Source organism: Pocillopora damicornis, chromosome 12 (assembly GCF_964200805.1).
Source record: "Pocillopora damicornis chromosome 12, jaPocDami1.2, whole genome shotgun sequence".
NCBI lineage: Eukaryota > Metazoa > Cnidaria > Anthozoa > Scleractinia > Pocilloporidae > Pocillopora > Pocillopora damicornis.
Genome location: NC_142681.1, coordinates 8,035,821 through 8,062,685, shown reverse-complemented (window position 1 = coordinate 8,062,685; position 26,865 = coordinate 8,035,821). Strand labels below are relative to the sequence as shown.

Here is a 26,865-nt window from a genome sequence, read left to right as displayed (position 1 = left end):
TCCATGTTGAGAGTACCGCAGACCTTACGGGCGCGTACCGAACGCACGGAAAGGCGCGAAACTCGGACATTACGTGTCATCTTTCTGGGTATGGTTCAATTTTGGTGACAGATGGTTGCTGAAAATTACCATCTTTATCAAAGGTAAGCTAATAGCTAAATACCGTACAGAAACTATACGCCGTTCGCAGTCAAGGAAGGCTTGTGGTTTTTAAACACTGTAGCTCATTGCTAATCTAGGCACGCAAGCCCACCAAACCCTATCGCCGGGTTCATCAGTTAAAAATTTGTTAGAGTAATTCCTGGACTCAAAAGAAAGGATCTGAATCCATCACGTGCGCAAAAATTAATCATCTGAATGAGTATGTTACAAATGATTGCAAACAATCAGGTTGTGTTGTGCTTCTCCACTGGCTCGTGGCTGAAGGTGAAAAAATAGGCGAGCTTCATATGTCGGTTAGATTTTCGAGAACATACATGAGGAAGAATTTCAACTGAACGTCTGTGTTTGCCTACCTCTGTCTACTGACTGTTCATTATTATCATTATTGTTGCTATTTTTATTATTATTTATAATTTTTTTTTTGCTTTTTTATGGGACACTGGTGTGATGGTCCAATGTCCGTGACGGTCGAACGTGACTGCCGTCACGAATAACGCCTGGAGTTGTTCTGGAAATGTCACGTTTCCGTCACGGTGGGTAGTAATCGGATTTCCAGGTCAGAACTTATAATTACTCAATATTCGACACAGATTTTTTAGTGCGCTGTCGCGGATTTCTAGCCTATAGGTTTTGTTTGTTTGTTTTAGTTTATGAAGACACACTCTCGAATCTCACTTGGAAATCGGTTTCCTGGTAATGATCAATTTCGCACGCTGCTGCGCATTTCTTTATAATAAGTTCGTTTAGCCGCTAAGATTAGTCGTTAATCAATAGGCGCGCGCTTGAGCTAATTATAACGACGTCACAAACGTCTCGACGTGAAGTAATTCATTTTAAGCCTTGCAAAAACTCGAACGAATTACTCGTAGAAATATGTAGACTCCGAGGGGAAACATAATTATTGAGCGTTGCATTCCTGGCACGAGAATATTTCTTAAACATAAAGAAAACGACTTTGAGTCCAGGGGGAAAAGAACGATTCGAGGCCGCCCAGCAACTCGGCTGTTTTCCACGAAGCGGAGATAAGATGAGAAACTCACCTGGACCTTCTGGAGAAAGAGGAGGTGGGGATATCTTAAGGAAGACTGCCAAAGATGTTTTCGATGAAAATGAGAAAGAACTTAAAGAAATTCGAAGCTACTGGCAGGAAGAATATAAAATCAAGGTCGGCGAGGTCGCTAATCTTAAAGCTGCTCTTAAGGAAGCTGTTGAATCGCGAAACACTGAGGTAGAAGAACTCAGAATATCCTACGAAAATACAATACGTGTCCAGAATAGCGAGATTTCCGAACTGAAACGTTCTCTAGATGAACTTATGGCGACCAGAGAGGAGATTCTTGCCTCTGCGGAAAAATCAACGGAAAGTAAGTTACGCGCGAAAGACGCAGAAGTGACGAGGTTGAGAATCTGGCTCGAGGAGGCAAAAAAGTCCAATACTCAGGGAAGAGAGGTTTTGCATTCGTACCAAGGAAGGCTGCGGGATAAGGAAATGCAGATAGAAGAACTTGAAAAATCAAACAAGGAGACTGTCAAGGCTCTGGAACAGGAATTGGCTAAATTAAAAGCGATTTTATCAGAGCTTATCGAAGAAAAAAATGAAGACAATGAAAGTTCAAAGCGCACCCTCGATAGCGTAATAGAAGAAAAGGAAAAGCAGATGGCGATGATTAAAGAATCGTCAGAAAATTTTATAACCATTAAAGTTGAAGAAAACGAACGAAAAGAAAAAGATATTCAACGCCTTCAAGCAGAGTTAACCGGTAAAGAAGCAGAAATTGAGCTGTTAACAGATTCTGTTACTAAATTACAAAGTATGATAGTAGAACACAAGAACAAGAGGAAGAAACTGGAAGAAGCTTTACGTTCCGTTTCTGAGTCAAGTAAAAATGAGATGGAAGTGGTTCATAAATGCCAGCAGCAACTTTTAGAGCAGAAAGGAAAACAGCTGATATCAACAGAAATGATGATAAAAGAAAAGGACAGACGCATAGAGGAATTGTCTGCCAAACTCGGGTTCATCGAGGCACAGTTGGCAAGCGAGCTGTCTCAGAAAGAGGACAAGAAAGAAAGCAATTCAGATAAACCTTCGATGAATGAATTGAATGACAAACAGGTGTTATCAGGTGATGTCCGAGCAAAAGAAGACAAAATAGGCGACCTTCAGAAAAAGTTTGGGATAGAATCTCAGGAGAAACAACTCTTGCAGCAGGAATGCAATTCACTGAAACAAGACCTTGATAACTGGAGATGTGCAATGAAGATGATAGAGGAGGAGAGAAATTCCCTTGAGAATGAAGTGAAACGAGTGGTAAGTGAGCTAGAGAATAAGGGCAGCATTTGTTGCGAACTTGAATACAAGCTTCAGTCGTTAGACTCTGTTCGACTAAACCTTGAAGACGTGATTGGCCAGCTTCGTAAAGAAAACGCGGATTGCTCCCAAGAACAAAAGAGTCTGGAATTTGTCATCCGGGAGAGAGATCGAGAGAACAACATGTTGAAGGAAAAATTGATCATTTCTGAAAGATTTTCTTTGGAAATGGAGCATAGGGCTGCGAAAGAGCGGAATAAAGCGGATTTGATAGAAAAATTAGAAAAAAAGTTTGAAGAAACTCAGCAAGAGAATGAGAAACTTAAGATCGACCTTGATGAGAGAGAGAAAGACGTAGCGAACTTAAGCAGCTTACTAGAAGATACAAAACAGCAAGAACACAAACTGGGTGCGGAGCTGGATCAGCTCTCTGAAGAGCTAGAAATACTAAAGGAAAAGTATGCACAAGGAAACGCTGAAAAAGAGGCGTTAGAGAGGTCTTTAACAAATTCTGTTTCCCTGAAACAAAAAGATCTTGACATATTGCGAGAACAATTTGATAAAAGTACCAGGGGTTGGAAAAAAGAGGTAGAGAAGCGGGAACAATTCTGGAAAGAAGCCCTGAGAGCCAAAGATGATCTTCTGAAAGAGGTGAAAGTATCCTTTGACGAAACGGGAAAGTGCAAAGAGGAAGAAATTGAAGAACTTAAGAAATCATTGCAAGAAGCAAAATGGGAGTTCCACTCAGAGAGAGAAACTCTGGAAAAAAGGCTAAAATTTAGAGAGGAGGAGATCTATTTTCTTGAGGAGACATTTGAAGGAAATTTACGGGAAAAAGAAGAAAAGCTTGCGGGACTTGCAGCTGATACCAAGGACATACTACAAAAAAGCGACGAAAGGGAAAAAGAAATGGAAAAATGTAAGGCAGAAATGGACAAACTGACGGAAATACTGCGACTAAAGGGACAGGAGCTTACTGAGAGCAAGGAGAGAATGGCAGAACTTGAAATTAACTTACGAGAGAAAGCAAAGCTGTTAGAGAATGCTGAGACAGAAATCAGGGATCTGACGGAAATACTGCGACTAAAGGGACGGGAGCTTACTGAAAGCAAGGAAAGAATGGCAGAACTTGAAGTTAACTTACGAGAGAGAGCAGAGTTGTTAGAGAATACTGAGACAGAAATCAGGGATCTGACTGAAATACTGCGACTAAAGGAACAGGAGCTTACTGAAAGCAAGGAAAGAATGGCAGAACTTGAAGTTAACTTACGAGAGAGAGCAGAGCTATTAGAGAATGCTGAGACAGAAATCAGGGAACTTCACTCCCGGGTAAACAAAGAAGAACAAAAACACGCTGTAGAAGTAAAGAGTGTAATTCAGTCGGCCGAAGAAGGATTCAAAGAAAGAGAAAATGTTGCCGAAAGAATGAAGGCTATAATACAAAAAAACGCCGTCAAATATCGTCTAGCTGTGCGAAAAAAGGAGGATATGATTTCAGGTTTAAAGAGTACATTGGAAAGTTTGGAAAAAGATACAGCAGACATGCAAGTCAACTTAGCGACTGTTATCCAAGAAACAAGTGAAAATGAAGCGAAACTAAAACACGATTTGAAAGAACTTGAAGACGAAAAAATATCTCTGGAAAACAAGTTGTCTGAGCTGAAAAAATGTTTGGAGAAGCGCGATGAAGAGTTGAAAATACATGATGATGAAAAACAGAGGATTCTAGATTCGCTAACTCGCGAGAGGCTCAGTTGGAAAGAATTAGAAGAAATTTATCAATCGCTAAAATTGGAAGCGGAACAAAAAGAGCAAACTTTGCGACAAAAAACACATAAGTGTGAAGAGTTGGAACGAGAGTTAAAAGATTTCAGTCAAGTGAAGTCTTTGTTGCAGTCGGCCAAAAGAGGAAAAGCTTTATCAGATGAAGCGAAACGAAATCTTATTCACCAGTTAGATATGCTGAAGCGAGATTCTGATGTGAAAGAGGGTAAAATCGAGATTTTGGTACAAAAGATTAAGATGCTCAAAAAGAACCATTTCGAAACAGCTCAAAAGCAGGAAAAGCTGGAAGAAAATGTGGTCACTTTACAGATTAAGCTAAATGAGAGAGAGACAGAGTTAGATGAGTTGGAGAAAGGTCGAGCAATCACAGAAGAGGAAGCATCCCGGCAACTGGAGCTTCTGGAAGACATGAGACTAAAAAAGGAGGAAGTGGCAGAACAGTTGACGGAACTTAAGGAAGTAGTAAATTCACAAAAGGCAGAATTAGGGGAAGCAAAACGGAAAGAGAATGAGTTAAAACAGGTTGTTCAAGAGCTAAAGGAAAGTTTAAATGAAAACGAACTTAACACCAGAGCGCTCGTTTCAAATTTCAAGGATAGCAAAGCCGACAATGAAAGAACCTGCTCAGAATACGAAAACTTCAAGACATCTGCACTGACAAAGCAAGGCCATATGCAGAATGAATTGGATTATTTGCACTCCAAATTGGACAGACATGAAGAATTGCTTGCCTTGCTAAAGAACGAGAAGGAAAGTTTGTTATCAGAACTTGACAAGACTAGACAAGCCGATCACAATACCAGAGCAACATTTGAATATTATGTTGTAAATCTTAAAGGAGAGAACGATAGCCTTTCACAGAAGATTTCGTCTTTGAATGAAGAATTAAAGCTCAGAGTCGCAGATATTTCAGAGCTTCAAACTACCCTAACTTCTGCTAATGTTTCAAAAGATTTTCTGTTGCAGGAAATTGAGAATTTGAAAGTTTCTTCCTCGGCTAAAGACGCGAGCATGTGTGAGACTCACAAATCGCTGGAGGCTATTCAAAAGAAGGAAAGCTCCCTGGAACACGAGGTAAAGAGTTTGGAGTTTAGGCTAAACCTTGAAATGAGCGAGAAGAACAATTTGATACAGAATTTCGAAGAAGTGAAAAATACAACTATACAATTAAAGCAAAAAATGGACGACGTGCTTCTGGAAAAGGAGAACATGATAAAAAGTTTGGAGAAAATGATGCTTCGAACGAAACAAGAAAGCGAAAGTCTTAAGGCACGGCTCATAAAGTACGATGCCGAACTGAGGGCCGACAAGAAATGTGTTACAGGTCTTTTGGAAAAGCGAAAAGAGATGAGTGCTCAAATTGAATCGCTGAGAAAGGATAAAGAAATATTGTCAGTCTCTCTCAAAGACATGGATATGCTTCCGGTAAAACTCAAGGCTACGCAAGGTAGGCAAAATTCGCAAGTATTGAGGCTCCATTAGGGAGTTTGTAAGCATCCTTTTATCCTAGTAATTTTTGGCCAAAATGTCCCGTATTCCTTTGATTCCTGTGGTTTGTATCCCTATAATTACAGATCCCTATCTCGGAATCTCTCTTTTAAATATCCCGTTAGATTATTTCCTCAAGTATCCTGTATTGGTAAAATTTTATAACCAAATATCCCGTATCCCGATAACCTCTACTAGGGTCTCAGTATTGTGGATTATCGACGCAAAGATGGTATTGGGGAAAGCTTGGTGCTCAAAATTCATTAATGAGCAGACTTCGAGACTACTTCTTCACTTCTTATCCCTGTTTACATTTAGACATGATTATTTTCTTTAGTATTGATTGTAGAGGAGTTTTAAAATAAATTTACAACTTATCTATATTTCTAATCTGTATTAATTTTTTAGAATCATTAGACAAGACGAAATATTTGCTTAAAGCTCTGAAAGAAGAGTTGAAAGAAAAGACAGAAGAAAAGAACTACCTGTCAAAAGCTGTTCGTGACTTGGGGTCCACGAATGCAGAGGTATAGAAATCAAAGATAAAAAAAGTGATTCATTCTATTTTGATTGACAGGCACAATCAATAACAAGCATCCATTAAACATCCCTCAATAAGTGGTTGCCCATCATAATGTATTCCCGAAATTAACTTTCCTTATTCACTGTGAATTAGATCTCTTTTGAACGGTTGCCTATATAATTTAGGCGGATGCAGTCACCTTTTGGACCCCAACCTGTAACTAATTCTATTGTATAATCCACCTCTATTGAACCTAATATGTTTAATAAGCTGCTAAACTGCAAATGCTGGACGTACTGTATCATTGCCGATGAGACTAGGCAGTAAATTCAGATAATTTGCAGGTTAAAAAATGTCAACAATTTTGTGCAGTTCTCAAGAACACTTTCGGCCTCACTTCGGGTCAGGGTTTTGATTAACCTCTTTTAAACCTTTAACTCCCAAGATCTTATTAGTCATTCTTCTTACTGTCTGCCAAACGATTCTTATAATGATGATAATAATAATAATGATAATGATAATAATAATAATAATAATGATTACATCTAGCCAGGGTAAACCTGTCAGCAATTGCTGTTATCAATGGGTGCCCTGGAAGTTAGTTTGGAGAATTTGGTATCAGATCAATAAGTAATATGATAATTGATATTTTTCTTTATTCACATTACTTGTCTGCATAATATAGTGAGGAGAAATTCTGTCTTGGTCACTCACGAGAATTAAAGGTTAAGCTGTCATTTTTCCCAAGTCCCTTTAGACTGGGCGAAAGTACGTGACTTTGCGCGCTTGGGATGTCAAAAGTCCGCATACATACTTGATTTGCCACTGTTTTTAAAACGAGTATTCACGTTATGCCTTTTCAGTTAAAGGAAAAACTTGAGGTGCAAACTACAATTAAAGAAGCTGAATTGACATTAATGAGGTAATTGGAATAACATTTAAGATTGTTCGTAATTTGCTTATTTCTTTCCACTGGCGTGGACATCGAACATGTTGGAAAGTATTCACTATCACTCGCTCTTTTGTTTTGTTTCTTGCATTTATTGCTTGTTTCATTATCTTTTTTCGTATGTTTGTGGGTTTGGATTTATGGCCAAACCCCACTTTTGACTCAGTCGATCTGAAGTGTTTCTTAAATTCCACTTTTGAAACTTGATGTCGAGATGATGACCATTATTCTTAGAAGATCACCATTATCTTAGTTATAAAATGTGAATTCGGTTATGGATGAAACAACGTTACTTGTCACCATGGCATCTCACGCAGACAAGTGATTACCGAAGAAAGTAAGGAAATTGGGAGTTAACCCTTTACACCCTAACATCAGTATGCATATTCACCATACTGTTCTGTCTACATTTCCTAAGGTGCTGGCAAGGAGAATTTGTTTACCGATCAAAAGCTTCTTTCGTCGGTGATCATTTCCTTTATTCTCATGACCTTAATGTGTGATTTAGGGGTGATATTTTAGGGAGAAATTAGATACTAGTCACTCTTGGGGTTTAAAGACTTAGGCTACTACTCCACTTTCTTTAATTAAAAGCTAATTGGTCTGGGAGTAAAGAAGTTGGATTATTATAAAAAAAATATTTTTTTATCAATTTAATAGGAAACAGCTTGAAGACAAAAATAAAGAGTTCTATGATCTTAAAGTGGCTAGTACTGCACAAGAAATGGGACTAAGAGATGCTCTTTTTAAGATCAAGGATTTGGAGAGTTCACTCAAGAACGAGACAGCCTTTCATCAATCAGTAGCACGCAGGTATGAGTTTCCGATGTACATATAACTTTACCGTCAGTCGAATTCCTTTCCTTTTCGTAAAACGCAAGCGGCTTCACTGAAATCAGTCCAGAATTTTCCAAACTATTTTCACGCGCGGCTGTAACGATCACTGGATTTCAAATCCGTCTGATATTTTTTACCATGTTTTTTAATTAAGTATGCAGTCGTTGTGCGGGTTGTGCATAGACTGTTAACTTCACTCAATGCAATAAGCCGTGTGACGTTTCGAAGAATTATTCTACAAACCTCATATATTATTTTGGGTGAACGAAGACTGATATTTTCCGATTTTTCCAGCTTTATAAGTTTACTGCACATAATTCCAGTGCAAGCTATCTAACTTAATTTAAAGTTTTAGCGTAATAAAACTGCCTAATGAATGCTTTCAAACTCTGAAAACTCAAATTAAAATCAAATTTATAAATTAAAAAAAAAAAACATGCATGCCTCTTGTAAGTATATGGAAACATTTAGTTCATACATTTAATTATTTTGATATGCGTTTGGTTCGGCCTATAACATTGTACATGGAACTTAAGCAAACCACGACCGCAACGGCAACGAGAACGTGGCAAAACAAAAGACGATACGTAATGGGCAGAAGAATGGCTCAGCACGTGTGCCTTTTAAAACTTTGTACATTTCCTAGCCGTTCTCTTCAAAACAACAACGTGAAATCACAGCGCGGTCTGGGAACGGAAACCACGACGACAAGTCAGCTAAGTTTCGGCCAATTCCGTTAGGAACTTAACACTGCTCAGATAATTTATGCTGAAGTTGATGTGTGCCATTCGCAAAACTCGAACTAAAAATTTTAATTCATTTTTTAATCGACGTCTTCCAAGGCGCAAAAGGTCCCTTTCCAATTATATCCATGTGACCCAAAGTTATCCTGTTTAGGATATATTTCCGACTTATACTGCCGTTTCAGTGAATTGAAACCCTCGAAACACAACAAAAGCTCCACAGAATAGATACAGCACAACTCAACAAAACTGTCTTTCATAACTAAATTTAACAAGCGGTTGTCTCGTTTCAGGTAAAGTTGTTCGTCGTAAGTCAGCTTTCCACCGAAATTCCTTGTTCAATGATTAAAACATGAACTATCGAACTTACCCATTGAGTGTAGCAATACTGGTGCGTTTGTCTTCCTTTTCCGACATCTCATTTTCCTGACTCAGCGTTATGATATTTGAATCAGCCGGTGACTCCCGATAAACAAAGCCTTGTGGACGTGGGTGGCCTTTTCCCGCCTTTTTTTCGCGCGCTTTTGAGTTCTGCATTGACCTGTAAGGGTCTGAGTTGGGTTGCTGTCAGGCCGCGGGTCAAGCCAAATTTGACAAAGGTTTCTATTCCTCTATAGTCTTATGTATTCTTTATTGAAATTTTTGCCTTTTTATGTTACCTGGACGCAAAACTTAAAAGCGGAAAAACTTCTGATGGCGTTTTAAAAAAAATTTAAGCTTAGTCGCGAACGTGGAGTTGAGTTTGAATTTTTATTGAGGTTTTCTGTTGTGTTGTTCAATTATGTTTAAAAGAAACCGATTTTCCATTCGAAGCGAGTCCGTAATTATCAGTATGAGATTTTACTTCTAAATCAATCAGTGTACGTTTGCTTTCGTCGAGAGAAGGGGTTTCAACAACTTTTTTCTAAAAGCGACTGTCGATGGTGTTGTCAGTAATAGGCGGCTGTGTCGAGGGGCGAAACTCAAACACAAGAGTTGTTCGCAGGCTCAAAATAGGGCGTTTAGAGATCTTACAGGCGGCAGTAGACCAACAGTAACCGGCTTTTAATGAAACTCTTAGAGAGGCCATAACAAATTATAACAATGGTAATAAAAATATTAATAATTGTTTTGTTTGTTTGGTTGCTTTTTTTCAGAAATGATCAGTTACAACAGGAAATTAATGTATTGCAAGACAGGAATAAGACTGACCTCACTAACTTAAAAAAGTCTCTCGATGATGCTATTGAAAGGTGCTGAAGTGATAAAATTAGTATATTTATTTATGGTAATTAAACACATCACTGTCATGTTGGCTGTAAGACATCCCATTCGTTAGGTACCCATTTGTAGGATGTTAAATAGAACTGTTCCGATTATATCTTCTTCCCCAACATAATCTTCAGCTGGCAACGTACATCTACCTTCCGCTAAATTTTCATTTTTGAGCACTCTCACAATTCAAAGAAAGTTGAAATTTTTAAAGTCGATTTTTCTTTCTTGTTAATACATAGTAATAAGATGTGCAATTTTGTCACTACGTGTTTGCTACTTTAACATTCACAGACTTGAATCAGGGACCATTAATTTTTTTTCTTGTTTTTTTCTCAGGGAAATATTCGTGCGAGATAAGTGCATCGGGAACCCCAGTGCTCACACCACTGAAAAAGTAGACAACAAAACAGCTCAGAAACTAAAGGGACTTTACCTCAGGGTAGGTGGTTAATGAAATAGTATTTATACAACAAAATTTTGAATTTAGGTCGAATCTCCCCCTTTCATTTTCTTTAATCTTACGACCTCGCTTTCACACACGTATTGTCTGCACCATTTGTCACGAATATATTGAGCCCTGAAAGACTAGTCATTATTTATTGCTGGGGGGGGGGGGGGGGACCGGAGGATTTCGATTGTGTCGCAGTAAAATTTAACTATTTCCCTTATGTTCTGAAGTATGAAGTATTCTATGAAGAGTTTCAATGTTGACGAATGTCACAACGAATGACGAAGGGCTGACGCTCGACGCTCCAATTTACATTATCAACAAAGTTGATAGAACCAAACTATCTTCTTTTACCAACGCAGCACCACAGTTTGTTTAGAAACTGATCCCCTTTATTCCCGCCTTTTTCTCTACTAACAACAACTGATCATGTGTTCCCCTCTCCATAAAGTCCTCTAATCCCCCATGCAATGAAGAATTACAGGTCCCTCAAGATCCCAAATATAATCCGTCTCAGTTTTCTCTCTTTTCAGTTCTTTCTCTCTTGTCATTTGGTGTTTAGGTATCCGAACTTGAGACGCAATTAGAGCGAGAAAGAAGCGAACATTTGTCGTCCATCGCGCGTGCTCGAGAACAAGGAAGAGCTTTATCACAAGAGGGTTGTGAGCTCAACAAGGTTTATTAATTTTTTCCTTTTTTTGCTTACAACTATTAAAAAAAACAGTTTTTGACTAACTCACTGATTACAGACCTATGTTATTTAAATATGCATTGATATACAAGTCACAATAATATTAAGCATTTCATCTTAATCATCAACAAATTTAACTTTATAATCTATTGTTTTTGATCAAAGTAAGGTAAACTGATGTGCTGTGCACCTTCAATCAGAATTTACATATCACATTGCTTTTACTGTTTATAATTACTTTGCATATTTGGTTGATTAAAATTGAACTTTACAGAAGAGTTCATACTTAACTGCGATCGGGGATTCCCAACGATACTGCACAATTTTTAGAATTTAACCCCATAGCCTGCTTTGAGTAAGTTCTTTTCAAATTCTGTTTTGTTTTTCTTCATTTGAAGGTGATTTAGGGTGACATATGTACTTCCGATATATTTTTTGCCAGGCGCGTCAAAGGAAGCATGCTTTTGAAGGTCTGCTGATACAAGGAAAGTTCCTTTATCAGCAATAGAAAGTCATCGTCAAAAATAGAACTTTGGTTGCAAGGCGGGATATTAAAAAAAAAAATGATTATCAGGCCTGCTTAGTTTGTCAAAATAACTATACAAACTAGCCAAAAAACCCAACAACATCGAAAAAAACTTACCTTGATCTCGGGCTCAAAATGTACCGAGCCAAAGTTAAGATAAGATGTATTATGCCGTCGTGCCCACAAGCAAGACGTTGAAATGTTTTCTTTTCTTTGGACCATGCCAGAGAAAACTTGAGTGTTATCCAATGGGCAAAAATATAACTTAGTTTTAAAAAACATGGAACAAAAGGGCCCTCTACAGTATTGAATTAAGCTTAGATCTACGCATGTTAAGAGATATCTGAGCGCGAATCAAAGGGAGATCTGCAGATGATCATGTTATGATTGTTATGATAACCTTACCATTCCCTCTATTGACCCCAGCCTCGTTTACCTGATGAGAACCAGAATTAAACGAACCTCCTCCCCCTGAGGCTCCTGAATTTGTGCTGCCGATAATCCCGCCTCCCGAATATCCCCCTCCACCACCCCCATGAGTCATTCCAAAACCTCCTCCACCAAACCCCCCATTATCCTCGGCATGAAATCCTCCCGTAGCACCCGAAAGGAAACTCTTCGCTGGGTTTCCATTTCCATCAGCGTCTCCATCGCCTATATACCCAGCTCCTGAGCTTGCTTTGATTTCACCATTATCAAGGGCTTTATGCGCTGTGTTAAACCGCTGCCCTCCTGTTCCATCGTGCCCGCCGTAGCGAGTGCCATTTTGGGTTGCTTGACCTGGATCTCCATCTTCAAAGCTTGCATTGGCAAGACCTCCTCCTCCTCCTCCCCCTCCGGCAATGATAATCTTGGTCCTGTCAATTGCAAGAGTAACAAACGTGCCACCACCCCCTCCCCCAGGACGCTGCGGGAAGGCATGGGTTGGGAGACCCTGTTGACCTATGACAATCCTGAGCCTCGTGTCCTTGATGAAATAGAAAGTTCCTTTTATCCTCGCTCCCAGTCCACCGAGCTTCCATTCTACGCAACTCTGACACGTTCCATTACCTCCAGACGCGCCAAGAGCTTCTATGGAGTAGGTCCCGGAGATAGGGACTTTCCAAAGCTGGTATCCATTTTCAATTTCTACTTGACCCTCTAAATTGGTGCCACTGTAACCCACTACTTCCGCTGTTGTTGGTCCATGTGGGCCTTGAGCTCCCAATGATGTAAAAGTGTATCGTTTTAGTTCAGCATCCACAAACTCGCCATAAACATATCCTCTGATTGGCGTGAGGTTCACCCCTCGGTCGCCATGACAACGGCGCTGGTTAAGCTCGCACAAACCTTCACTGTCAATTTCTTGTCGTTTTTTAAAGTTAAACGAGAGACAACCTGGTTTTGATAAGCAAAGTTGCGAACATACCATGCTTCCTTTGGCAACACGACTGAACATCACATGTCCTACCAATGCATAGTTATGTCGAGTGCCGATCAAAGACGACTTCCAGACGTCGGAACGTGTCAAGGCCAATGAGAGCGGAGTGAAACTCAGTAAAAGAATCACATTTAGTGTGACCAAGTTTCTGTAAAAATAAATATGTTATAAATCAATCGATATAAATGGGTTTTTTTTACTTTGTTTTGTTTCGTTATTTGTCTGTTTTTGTTTTAATATTGCTTTTACTAATAGAGATGCACTCTTTCTGATTCTTCGAATAAAGAGACAGAGAGGAGGAGTGCTTGCTTCAGGCCTTTGTAAACGTAAATTCTGTTAGTGTTATTTTTGGATAGTACCTCCAACGCATGAAGGTTAGCCTGGAACTGATGTTCCTCCGGAACACAATTTTATGGCGGAAGGCATTGGGACAGCTAGCTTTGTTGGCGGAAACGAAAAAAAGAGGTAGGGGTTTTGAAAACTAAACCTAAGGAAACCTATGTGTTTCCCTAGGTTTAGTTACATTTTTTGGTCCATGCGAAACAGTGAACGTGATCGAAGGCGGGTGTTTTCAGATAAGATATTCGCTCCATGTCCTCGCAGTCCTGATCGTCTTAAGATAATTTTGAATTTAAAAGATTATTTGATACAGAAAAAAGATATTTGAATTAATTTTTAAAATTTTTATTTAATCATTCAACGCTAAGTGGAAGAAATTCTTAAGGGTTTTTTTGTGGAGGTTTCAGTTCAAAGTATTCGCGTTAACTTACGTGCTGTTATGCTGTGTAGCAAAGTGAGCTTACCGACATAGAGGCCTGGATGACGCATACAATGTCACAATAAAGCATTTTCAATTTGACTTGCTTATAGCATCAACAATTTTTAAGTAGAATTCATTTATACCACACATAATCGATCTTTGACACAGCAGTTACATTACCACAACAAAGTAATGCGATTAAGATTTGGACTTTGTTTTGGAGTTATGAATCGAGCGTCAAAATAATTAAAAGTTGAACATGTTGAAGTGGTTTAGTTGCACAGAGCAATTTCACTGACAATGCCCAGTGTTACATTTAGCTATGAAAATCTGCTTTGTTTGTCTCTTTAACCTTTATGGCACTAGTCGGTTAAATTGATTTTATCCTTAATCAAATTTAAGGAAACTTTATTCATAAATCGTTTTTTTCTGTCTAAGGAATTTGTTGTCGAAGTAAATTCTGGTTTATTTTGCCTTTAAGTTTCGACAAATCACCAGATTAACATGATCGTCTGCGATTACGAACAAGGTCTTGCGTACGAAAAGTCTTGAAAAAATTATTGCCCAATTTTTACATTAAACTTAAATGAAAAATTATCCTACCTTCTGGACTTTACTTTAACCATCTTGTTGACCATCCCGAAATTCTAAAGGTTGTGACGAATTTCGACTTTGTAAAAGGCTGTCAGCAAAGTTTGAAGGAAATTTCACAATGTTCAAAACTAACGAGATACAAGGAAAGTGTAATCTAGCGAGCCTTCCGCCATCGCTAATAAATGTTTGCTCAAATGCACTAAAACCCTAAATTGAGTAAACTTATATGTCAGTCACAAACCCGCTGATGTCAGAGTTCAGTTCGTCACCAGCTGTTTCGAGAAAGGTCTTGAAGAAGCCCGCCTCTTGTAATTATACCTCATTATCTTTCTTTAAAGGTTTAAAAAGAAGAAAACAAAACCTGCTAATATAACGCAACTACAAAGTGCATAATTTTCAAACGTTCCCGTCAAATTTCAGACGTTTCTCGATGATTTCGGAGGTGCCTTCAGATTTCAGGCTTAGATAAGGTCTTATTTTTGACGGTTCAGCCATAACCCAAATGGTTCCTATTCTTTAAATGCAGAAGTTCTCATGGTGTGCGAAAAGCGCGAAAACTGACGTTATTTCGCACGGTTTATGGCAGACGACAACACTCGATTGGTCAACGCACCATAATGTCCTTGTATATTCCAGACAACCGTGGATTTTTAACTCGAATGCGTTAGAACGTCACCAATTTTTCCACGAAATGCAAGGGAAGAATTCATGGAACCGTCTTAACTTAATCTTCCACGAGACTTGCGTTCATTTCTGAATTGACAGAAGCACCTCATCAAAGTTTTTATACGCGTTCGTCAACGCTGCTTTGTTTAATCCTTGAGGTGATTGTTGGTATCCCTGACCAGAAAGATTTCCAGTGGAAATCATCCTTATGCAAGCTTTGGTATTTGATTGCAAATTAAGGACTTGGTGGCTGTAGGCTTAGATGCAAACTGTGTTTTATCTTGAATGTCAATATACCGTGTGATTAACAAAAATGGGCGACAGCAGCTTTTGAAGGTGCAATTCTTCGTAAGTAATAAATTCATTATTGACCGAGTTTTTTTGGTCAATGACACGAGTTTATTGAACTCATTTGAAGTGCAGCGTCTGAACTGGCCCTAGTTCTCCTTCAAATTATTTATATTTTAAATATTATACTTATATAATTTATATTAAAGCAGCGAATATGATCTGCAGTTTTAAAGATAACTTAATTCTCCCATTTATTTTCCCTCTGTCAACAGGAAGGATGTTTGTGAAAAGGATTTGTAATGGAATAATCTGACATGTTTCAATTCAGTAAAATTTAATTTGTGAATTTCTTGCTTTTCCTGTTTTACCTAACAAAAGAGTGAGATTTGAAATGCAAATAATTATACATGCGGGCTTTGGTTAAGTAATTAATTGCTAGGCTAGCGATATCCTTTTATCAGATTCCTATACGATCTCCCACGTGAAGTGGTTACACCTTTGCCTCCACTATAAGAAAAGTCTATATCAAATGATGACGCTGAGCGCGTGTGAAGAATCGTCTTCAATTGCCATTGCCCGTACTTATCATTTAGTTGATTTGACTGAGTAGTTTTATGTTCTCATATACGTTAGTTTTTGCCTTTCCGCGGTACTTCTTCTGTAATAGTTTAATTTGCATGGCAAAAGCGAAAAGATGGACAAAAAATCGAAACAGCTAATAATTATTCAGCTATAGGCGACGGTTTGCATTGAAGATGTATTGGGCTCTCTTCGGCAAAGATATTGGAAAATAATTCAATATGAATAAAAGAAATAAGAAGATATCTAGACATGCCTCTCAAATTAGAAGATATCTGACGAAGGGCTAGCACTCGAAAATCAGCTTTGAAGTGCTTAACGGTCGCCAATTTACGTTTTCAACTCAGTTGATGGTACCAAATTGCCAAGATATTTTTTTACCATGTTTGCAAATGTAAGGCTTTCTATTGCTGTGAGCAGCTACATTATTGGCTCACACTGGCTGTACGAATCTAAAATGCTTGTTTAAATTTAAGTCTTCATAACTAATTCAAGTAAGATAAAAGGAATTAAAAGTTGAAGCCTAAAAGCGGGAACCCCTAAGATGAAAGATTGAGGCAGTACAACTGAAATAAAGAGAAAGTAAATGGAAGAGATGGTGCAGCGGAGATACAAATTAAGTTAAAACTGTTTGATGTAAATCTTTTGAAAAGGTGATTAGGGTCGAAAGTGGATCTTGAACGATATATTTATAATCGGACATTTAAATGATGCCATCGTCATTACATTCATGGTTTTAGATATAGAGAAGGTAAGTTGGTTTATCATTCTATTTTCAGGGCACGTTTCCCGTCATTGTGTTTCAGTTCACCAAGTGTTCTCGTAATGTTGGCTACTGACTTAACTCCTGTCCCTTAAGAAAGGATGCTAAATTTTTTCACTACGTGCAGTGAAATATTGCAACTGAGATCATTAATACAGATGTAATTACTTTTCCTTAGAAATTGATAGCAGAAAGTTTGATTTTTTTATTCGTATTTTCCATTTTCACCGATTTCTCACTCAACAGACAACATTGTTAATAAAAAGGACACCTATTATACAGTTACTGTTAAATACTTCATTTTATTTTTTGGTCTACCTAGGTACATTATATATTTCTTCTCATTTTAAAACGCCTGGGTCACTCGAAAGTCTCATTTTCAAGTTAAGCGTTCAAAATATGTACCCAGAATAGGCACCTCAAAATGACTGCTACGGCAAAGCTTTAACATAAGTTTAACCAGATTTTAGACGGATGCGAGCATAAAAAACTTAAAATGCACGAATATCGTTTAAAGGTCTTGATGCTGATACAGAAAGTAACCTTTCAAATTATATTTCGAAGATCATCCTTTTTTCCTGAACGTCTAACTTCAGCAGGTATAAATGAAATGTTCTGTTTTAACCCATAGAGAGGAGCAGGAATAAATGAAGAAACCTCCTGTGCCTCAAAAAGAGTTTGGTAGAGAAAGTTGCTTTGGATAAGCACGGTCTAGCTATGAATAGTTATAGTCCTTGCTCTCTATAGGTCAGTTCAGTTTGTTATTTGTCAGCGTACCATTAATTTGTAACATAGCTAGTAAATTTGTGTAATCAAATTTAATTAGACGAGCATGTTTCAGCAAACAAATACCTCTAGAAAAAAAAGTTTTTTCATATATACATGGTGAGGTACTCACTGAAAGGGTGCAAAACACAGTATTGGTGATAATCCATTCAAAGGCGCGTGCCGTATTTTGCACGTGTGGAGAAAACGACACGTCCAATCAGGAGCCGCTTTTCATGCTTTTTGAAGTGTGAACCATAACAATGGGATTCTCATTCATGCTTCTTTGGCAGCGTTTAACTTCTCAACTGTTTGCAAAATTGTACAAATTATCTCGCTGACGAACTGTTTTCAAAGTTGAATTCCTCGAGAAAATGAGTAAGAAAAGATCTGGGTGAGATTTCCGCTCTGCCTCATACTATTGTAAAACAAAGCTTTGGTCCCAATGGCAATCTGTTGTTTTTGCTATTGTTTCTTTTATCCGATAACTGTATGCACAACGAAATATAGGGCAGTTTGGAAATCATAAAAATATTTGTCGCTTTTGAAAATTCAACGGATTTTTTTCGAAGGCATGGAGAAAAGAAACATGAAGGCAAAGACAAGGTGAGATGAGCAACCATTCGAAGAATGTCTGAGAGATGAAAGAGCGTAATTACACATGATTGAAGAAGTAATTTGCGGAGTTAATCACCTTGTTAGACGTAACTTGGAGAAGATTATTAACCCACAGAATACGCCATAGGAAGTCTGTCCGAATGGTATTTACACACTGTTTGGTTATTATCAGAAATCTCAATCGCTCGTCACTGATTTCTGATACTTACCGATTCGTGCATAAATACCATACGAAAAGATTTTCTGTGAAGTGTCCTACAAATCCGCCATTCCAAAATTCGTCCAGTTTAGCTGCGAGTTTCAAAGTTTACAAGATGGGTTTCGATGGTTTTTTTTATCGTTCCATCACGATTGAGACAGTCCTTTTTGAGATCAGAATGAAAATTAAATATTGAAAGGAAACGATTTGGAAAACAATAGGCATTTAAGCCTTAAAAGCGACTACATCAGCTTTCGAGTTAACGATGCTTTGATTCAAAAACGCGATACGAATTATGGCTAGTAAATGAAAACTGAACTTGTTGACTTTAAGTGAGGCATTGCTTATTTTGGACCGTTCTTTGGACCGGTATAAATTTTGTAATGTTCCTTATTGTTGAACAGAATATTTTGTTTCAAAAACAGGGAACATCCATACACAACGTATATGTATCATTCCTTTTCAGTTCTCTTTTTATCACTTACCTCTCAGTTACACTTTCATTCAGAAACGTCATGCTTTATTCCAAGCAATAATTAAAAGTATATGTAAATACCGAGTTTTTTTTTATAGCGACAGTCAAACAGTTGGGCCAAAGGCGAGGTGTTTTGTTTCACTAGAATCTTTCTTAATAGTTAAGGCTCAAGTATATTAAATTTACTAACATGATGATAAGTAATTTTTAGAGTGTGAAGGTTTATTCAGTGACAATGACACAACCTATGTTATCCACTGCTATGTAGCTGGTCAACAGAAATCTAACTCTTGTGATACCTGTGCAGTACAGAGATGTCGCATTATAAATAATGATCCTTTTCAGGAGATCCTTTGCGAGTCCCATTTTGGTGTTTCTTTTCATCAGGTGAGCGTTCTCTGATATACTCGGAAATCTTATTGTTATTCGTTCCTGAAAAGTCACCTTTTAAGTTGGTAGTCTAGATATTTATCCGCTGTTCGTGAAATGAGCCCACGCTCTTCCCCGTAGAGAGGGAGAAGGACGAAGACAAGATTCAAGCGGACGGCGAAAATGGAGCCCTTTAAAATTACGGAGAGAAAATTCGAACAAGATTTGGTCAATGAATTGCACAAGAGCAGAACTAAGATATAAAAAATAGACATGAAGTACAATATATAATAATCTCCCCAAAGAATTTCCGTTAAGACCAATTGTCTGTTATATTGTAGTCTTATTGCACTAAAAATCTCAACCGTACAATGTTCATAAGTTTCTTTGCTTAGTTCCGTCCTTGATCTGAACAAATCAGCGGTGATCTCGTCTTTTGTAATTTATGGCTAATGGAATGAACTAAGCAGGAAGTCCATCGATCTCTGAAGTCTTTAAACCAACTGCAACTTGAAAAGCCTATTTTTCACGAAGGTAGAGAAACCCTGAATTCAACTTTAGAGGCTTTAGACACCTTTTTTTCATCCACAGATGGAAGAGTTTCAGGATTCTCTTCTCGCTCTCTTTTCTACTTTTTCTCGAGTGTTCCAACAGTCCACGTCATTCATCACGTCTAATTTATCAACGTAATAATGACTTTACCGTCTCCTTCATTGACTCCGCTCTCATTAATTTGAGATGTCCCGTTGTTTATGGAGCCCCCACCACCTGCAGTTCCAGCAGAGGAAGGATGGTTTCCCTCGACTCCACCGCCGGAATACCCACCTCCTCCTCCAGGCAGGAGCAATCCATAACCCCCTCCGCCAAATCCTCCTTTTGAGAGGTCTACGTTAGCACTGATTCCTCCGTTTTTGAAGCTCATAGCCATTCCGTTTACGCCTTTACCATCTCCCCAGATCCCTGCTCCAGTTCCAGCCATCAAGTTAGGATCCGAAAGTCTTCCACCTGAGCCAGCCTTACCTCCATGCCTGGAACCTTCTTGACCTGCTTGCCCAGGGTCCCCGTCTAAATTCCCGGCAATTGAAACTGGGGCTCCCCCTCCTCCACCTGCCACGACAAGAGGCGAATTGTCCATGAATGTAACAAAAGTGCCCCCGCCACCTCCTCCTGGGGATTCCTCAAATTCAAAACTTATTTGCCCTTCCTGTCCGACTAATATCTTCAGCCTCTGGCCTCGCTCAAGTTCAAAGGAACCGGTGATTTTTGCACCCAGTCCTCCAAGTCTCCACCCCAAACATGAGCGACATGTCCCATTTGCACCTGAGGCACCGAAAGCCTCGATGTAATAAGTTCCTGTGTGAGGAACTGTCCATTCTTGAATTCCATTTTTGAGTCTCACATGACCCTCTAGCGTTGTGCCTAAGTACCCTGATGTGTTAGTTGGCCCAGTCGGTCCTTGCGCGCCTAGCGTAGTAAAAACAAACTTGATGATAGGCACTATTATCAAGCTGCCGTGAAGAAAGCTCGCTTTCGTCACTAAGTCTCTGTGTTGTAATGATGAATTATTCAGCTCGCATAGGTTGGAGTCTTTACCAAAGTTAAAAGATTGACATCCTGGTTTCGACAAACAGTCGTGTGCACATAAAGTGATTCCACCAACGTAGTGAAATGTTATTACGTGACCTAATAAAACTTTATCATCCCAGATAGTTAGATATGAAGAACGGAAGGTATTGTCGGTGCTGTAACACTGAACAAATGATGCAATCACCAAGATCAAAACTGGAAATATACCAAACATTCTGTGTCCCTGTAAAATAATTCAATGATTTGTTAAAATTAATCTTGAAAAAGAAATTACCCTGTCCTTTAGTCTGATCCCTTGTGGCTGCGTTTATCGTCTCCTAACCTGCTACGGAAACTTTTATATCCTTCTTAAGTTGCACTGAGTTTATATTAACAACTAAAACTTAGAAAACTGTTGTTTACGTTCTATTGCTCAGGAAATAAGAAATTATTATTGAAATGTCAGCGGATTCTAAGTTTTCGAAATTCCTCTAACATTTCTGAAGTAAATTACGCTTTTTTAAGTGTGAGTGTTGGTCCATTGCACATTTTTTCTTAAAATTGGTAACATTTCTTAAAGAGTTGTTTTAAAAAGAGGTTTAACTTTTAGTTGTCACAACACAAGCTCGAGATGTTACACACGAGAGCTTTATGAATGGTCCTTCTGCCGGTCTGGTGCGCTTGAAAGGTTGCGTGGGGAAGGCAAAACTGAGTTAGTGGTCAGGAGTTGACATGGTTATAAATTCAAAGAATATTTCATTTCGCAAGCTTTTGGGAAAACTTCTGCGACTCAAAGCAAACATCTTATTTATGTCTCACATAATAGATTATAAACAGTTTGTTTGAGGTTTTTCATATAGAACAACGTCATAAGTTAGCCGAGAGTTTTCTAAAAACTGATTTGTCCTAAAGTTACAGAAAAAATTCCTGCTTTTGGCCAACGCCGGGTCGTATGGTATTTCAGTTCAAACTATCATAAGAATAGAATACTTTTGTCAGTTGAATCTCAATTTGCTACAAGTATTAGTCCCGCTGTTTTACTGTAGGCGCAATGCTGAATTCATTTTTTAGCTCTCCCTCGTGATTTTCTGAGTTGGAGAGTTAAACTTGTTTTTTTCGAGGCGACTAAAATGCAGGAAATGTTTATGCTAATTCGTATGTAAATTGATATCACTGGTCCTGTTTGATTACAAGGAGTGTAACTTGGCAAGCGAGTGAAACTGAGTGTTCCTCTCATATCGTTTTGTCATCGGAATGGAATATAATTCCTTTTTTCAAGTAGTCGAAAGATCCGCGAAGTTAAACAAACAAGTTTTTAAATGGTAATTTCGCAGTCAATACAACCAAAATTCAGCACCTCTTTTATCCGTAAGTCTTTAGGTAAAATGTTATGGTTCAGATTCATTGCAAAATATAATGAATTAAATGAGTCGTGATGTCAAAAATGAGTTCAATCAATTTGCAATCAGATTGGAATATATTTTTTTCACGAGTGAGTGAAAGATCTGATTGATGTTCAAGAATACATCAATATCAATCATAATATAAAGAAGAACCCCCAAAAAACAAAATGTTCAGTTATATGTTCAGCAGCCGCCTAGCCGATCACAAAAGATATTTTCTCAACTTTAAATTCTAATTGAATTTTCCTTTGCTGTCACAAAGGATAGATTAAAATGTCAGTCATTCGTGGATTCATGATTTCGTGTGTTTTCTTACTCGTTGAATTAAACTTCCTCCCTGTCCGCTGAATGTGACGAAAATAAACAGTTCTAAGCTTTCAAGGTATTTGCAAATACACCTTACGCTCAAATTAAATACAAAAATAGAAACTTTATTAAAAATTGACGAATACGTCGACTCAGTACTTAACTGCACTCGGCATGGGTTAAAAGAAGGGTTAACCTGTTGCAAAGGCTTGAAATTGCCAACCTAGCCTTTCCTAGACTTTTAGAATTAAAACTGCGTCCAAAAAACTTACTTAAATATAGTTTTCGTGCTATAGTCGGTCTCCAACAAATCTTTGTTCTCTTGATTTTGGTATTGGATAAAACCAAGAAAAACAATAGTGTCTATTGATATATAATATATTTCACTTACAATTAGTCAAATATCTAGGTATTGTAATTCATCGAACTCACGCTAAAACGAACTACAGAAATAATGCAAGGTTCAAAGTTTAGTTCCGTGTTATCACTTCCTTCTCCCAATGTCATCTGGCGGGAGGAGTGCTTTCCTACTTGGAATTATTGCGAGGCCGCAACACTTCGATCTCCAGGCAAACGAAATATTGGCTACTCAATGAAAAGACCATAATGATGAAAACGTTTCTAAATCGTATTCCCGATTTACTCACCGTATCAGGCACTATGCACACGGGAAATTAAGGAATAGTAGAATGGTTTAGTTGTTGCGCAGAGACATCATCCTAAAGAAGAATTATCAACCAGATGCTCCGGTCGTAGTCAGATATCGTCTGTTTACTTGCGGAGGCCACTTCTCATTGGTTAAGAGGCTTGACGTTTTTGACGGAGAACTTAACAGCATTCATTGTTAAAGGCGCTTGTGCAAATAATTTCGGGTGTAGGATCGTCATATTCACCAGTTGTCGGGAATGTGTGTGATCCGAAGTCCCCGCTTTTCAAGGTCCAACAACGTTAATCAACTGAAGAATGAAGGGAAAATAGCACTAAGTAGCAATCTTTGTTACTGATTCCATGCTAGAGATAATGGCATAATTGTTTGAAATAATAAAAAGGAAGCCAAGACTTTTCGTGAAAATTATTAAGGCTCTGCTTGGTAAATATTGATTCGAGTGTGTCGGAGAAATTGAAAAAATTAATATCACGTTGTCGACTCAAATTTCAATTTTAAAAATTTGTCTCCCTGGTTTTTTTTGAGTCAAAAGACTAGATCAGTGTTTTTCTATATTACGAAAACTGGTTATTCGCTTGTAAAGCTGGTACACCTTGCCAAACTTGTTCACTCGAAGACAGTTAATTAAAACCACAAATTATAGATAGCTTTGAACTGACTTCCCTGAATGCCAAAGTTTACCTTTAAATTCTTCTTTTTAATTAATTTCTTCCTGACGTCAAAAATTATAGCTTTTAATCTGCTTTGGCAAGAGAACTGCGTTTGGCAGGATGTTGTCAACACTCACAATGGTATGAAGCTAGATTTAGAGATAGAGAGTGATCCTGATGTAGATGTCTACTCAAAATGTAACAACAAAAAGATGAAAGGTTGCACGTACGAATTTATTTTCCTTCATCGGAGAGTAGTTGAACTGTTTACAAAATATTTGCACTGACTTATAGTAAAGTTGAAAAACAACACATTGTTATTAAATAAAACGTGGTTCTGTCTCAACTTCCATAGGGATGACTGGTCGCGTTACATGATCTTGATTTACAAACAACAAAAACTTATCAAGAATTAAAAAATTAATTTAATTTCAAACTGACAATTTTAGTGCCATACAACACGTTTTAAAGACAGTGAATTTTGATTGAGTCGCTTGGTTGGGAAAAGTGGATCTATCCTGCTCGTCATGTTACTGACGGACTAACATTTGGTTGTTTATCAGCGAAAAGGAAAAAAAATAGACGCTGCCAGCTGTAAAGCAAAACAATTAAGGGTTAAATCAGCGATACAAAAATGTACAAACTTAGCAATATAACAGCCATATTGTAGAAATTAAAACTACGCATCAACATTTGATCATTATTCTGTTAATAGTAGGGGATTACTTTACCGTGAAAGCAGCCTTGGTTGAGTACAGTAAAGGATTTTCCTTTTTCATAAATAATAGCCTCGTTATTTGAAATGGACTATTCAACCACCATATTTTGTTTCAGTCAACATGGTTAACTTTTCAATAGCGGTTTATTTTCCTGGGATGTTTTCTTCACAGGCGATGTCGTGATATTTTTTATTTCCATTTATGGCATTGAAGTCATCAAAAACATAGAATTGTTTGTTTTTGTCTGTTTTTTTGTTACGGTAGAAAATGCTAGTAGAAGAAAATAACAACTTTACAGAACTTTTTCGGTGTTATATCGAATGACAATTTGAAAATTGTGAATAATTACAGAAATTAGCATTGTATCACCAACCAATTGCACCAATAGCGAAAAATTGTCGATTAATTAGTTAAGATTGTACAATCAAGTTTTAGTCTCCAAAACAAATTTGGCAGAGCGGCAAACCCTTTGACTCAATCTATTACCCTGTTTTGCGCGTTAACTAAGGTTTCCATTACCGGATGAAAATGCGTCGAGGGCTGTCATGACGTCTCCGCTGGTTAAAGAACGAAGTTGAAAATTTTTTTATGAAATGGTAGCAAAAATAGACTTTTCTCAATTTGGCCATGTTGCTTTGTTCGTGTTTGTTTGCCGCGAATTATGAAAAAACTTTCCAAAAAACCCGAGAAAAAAATGTTGATCACAATCCTGTGGGATAAGTAATTGAAACATTTGATAACTTTTTTCTTCCAGAGATCTTTCAGTGACACCTGAAAACGCCTAAAGATGATCGTAGCATTTTACTTCGAGTTATTGTTTTTCGGCAAAGAACTGTTTGTTACGATGTACGTCATACTTGAACTCGGGCACTCCCCTCAGTGTTTGTCCGGAGGTCTATTGACGTCATCACCCTTGTGTTCCTTAGTATGGCTTCTGTTTGGATTCAGCTGCAATTACTCGATCAAAAAAACATATCAGTTCTAGCAATGGAATGATTAATTTCGAGAACTTGAACTCATAGAAGGAGATTAAATCGTGTGTTATTGTTAAATTTTACAGGCGTATTTGTTGGTTTGTTTGTTGGTTTTTGTTCTCTTCAGAAGCGACTCGTTCGTCTGTCGAGGCGTTAGCTTTACAGGCACGTGTTTTTTTCTCCTCCCTTTTTAAAGGGCAGCCTTATTACGTCAGAATAAAAGGTACTGCGTCCTTGAATGGCTTGTTTTCAATAATTTCTATTCAGTGATAATCATGAAGATAAAATATTTTTTATGCCATTTTTACTGATCCAAGCCGGTCACTTCTTGGGCGGTGGTGACATTTCGCTCTTCAAAAGTGATGTGGACCCGGATTACAAAGCAATTTAAGGTAGGATATAAAAATTAATTGTTATCGATTTTTGTTCAAGGAGGCTTAAAGATACATAAATGATTTGACAGAGAAGGTTTTGCTTGATACTAGACTTAGAAATTCATTGTATCACAGTCGAGCAGTATCAAATTTGACATGATTCTGCTCGTTCTCGCACAAAAGTTATTTGGAGATTAGATGGCGTTTCGCACGTTTTAAGGTCTGTTCGCTACAAGGTAAGGTACTCAGCTGAACGAAATTGCTTGGGAGGGCCAATTATTCATGAATTTTTCGTAGACGAGGCATCAAGAGGCTAGGAAATATGGTGCAGTTGCCTGGAACACCCGAGGCAATCTCCTACTAAAATTGATTACAAGGCCGGTTATCGTGATGTATAAAATATTTTGCTAAGCCTGTCGTGGTGATACAAGGAATATAGCTAAAAAACCTTACGGCTTGTTACCAATCCGGAAAGTTGTTCCGGCATATTTAAGCTAACAGCGACACAACAACACTGACAGTGAAACTAAAACGCAGAAAATCTGGTGAATTTCGGACCAACAATGGCTCAAAGTGATGAAATGTACGGTTTTAATACGATTACTGTCTAAAAGAAGAGAACATCCCACTGATAGAAAGAAAAGTCTACTTCTGAGAATGCAAGAAGGCTTAGACGGGTCTCGCATCCGGGGCAACCTCCCTCCTTGAAGTAATGACGCTAATAGAGTACTATTCCATCACATTTACTTTAAAGACCCGTTTTGGGTTGGAGGAATTCGAAAGTTTACAGATTCTGTCCATTAAAAAGCCTCTCAATCTAACCACTGTGTTGTTTTCCGTGCAGATCAATAGATATATAGTACGGGATTTCGATAAACGAGGGTTGTTCTTGAGTTTTAGTACTGATTGAGTTCAGAAAAAAATAGCATTACGTCAGAGGATGGAAACAAGAAAGAGTTTTTTGCGTGTTGTACAGACATTTTATCAATACTG

At 38.0% G+C, this 26,865-nt stretch overlaps 3 protein-coding genes across 4 annotated transcripts; 1 reads left to right on the top strand and 2 right to left on the bottom strand.

The window, feature by feature from the left end:
• Window positions 1-231: 231 nt before the first annotated feature.
• On the top strand, window positions 232-11,461 carry LOC113686806 (uncharacterized). Its single transcript, XM_089188817.1, has 7 exons — window positions 232-5,702; window positions 6,152-6,270; window positions 7,130-7,188; window positions 7,876-8,028; window positions 9,932-10,027; window positions 10,386-10,488; window positions 11,060-11,461. Exons 1-7 carry the CDS (start codon window positions 1,190-1,192, stop codon window positions 11,180-11,182), a joined length of 5,166 nt encoding a protein of 1,721 aa, XP_089044943.1. The 5' UTR covers window positions 232-1,189; the 3' UTR covers window positions 11,183-11,461.
• LOC113686821 (uncharacterized) lies at window positions 11,158-15,460 on the bottom strand. 2 transcript variants are annotated; one of them, XM_027204498.2, is made up of 2 exons: window positions 14,498-15,460; window positions 11,158-13,282 (listed from the first exon to the last, which is right to left on the bottom strand). In XM_027204498.2, the coding sequence occupies exons 1-2, from the start codon at window positions 14,530-14,532 to the stop codon at window positions 12,091-12,093; spliced, it is 1,227 nt and encodes a 408-aa protein (XP_027060299.2). In that variant the 5' UTR covers window positions 14,533-15,460; the 3' UTR covers window positions 11,158-12,090. The 2 variants fall into 2 exon arrangements, with proteins under 2 accessions (XP_027060299.2, XP_089044945.1); XM_089188819.1 differs by lacking the exon at window positions 14,498-15,460 and adding an exon at window positions 13,938-14,332.
• Window positions 15,461-18,867: 3,407 nt separating this feature from the next.
• LOC113686822 (uncharacterized) lies at window positions 18,868-24,739 on the bottom strand. Its single transcript, XM_027204499.2, has 3 exons — window positions 24,537-24,739; window positions 23,136-23,444; window positions 18,868-21,023 (listed from the first exon to the last, which is right to left on the bottom strand). Exon 3 carries the CDS (start codon window positions 21,012-21,014, stop codon window positions 19,887-19,889), a length of 1,128 nt encoding a protein of 375 aa, XP_027060300.2. The 5' UTR covers window positions 21,015-21,023; window positions 23,136-23,444; window positions 24,537-24,739; the 3' UTR covers window positions 18,868-19,886.
• Window positions 24,740-26,865: the final 2,126 nt, after the last annotated feature.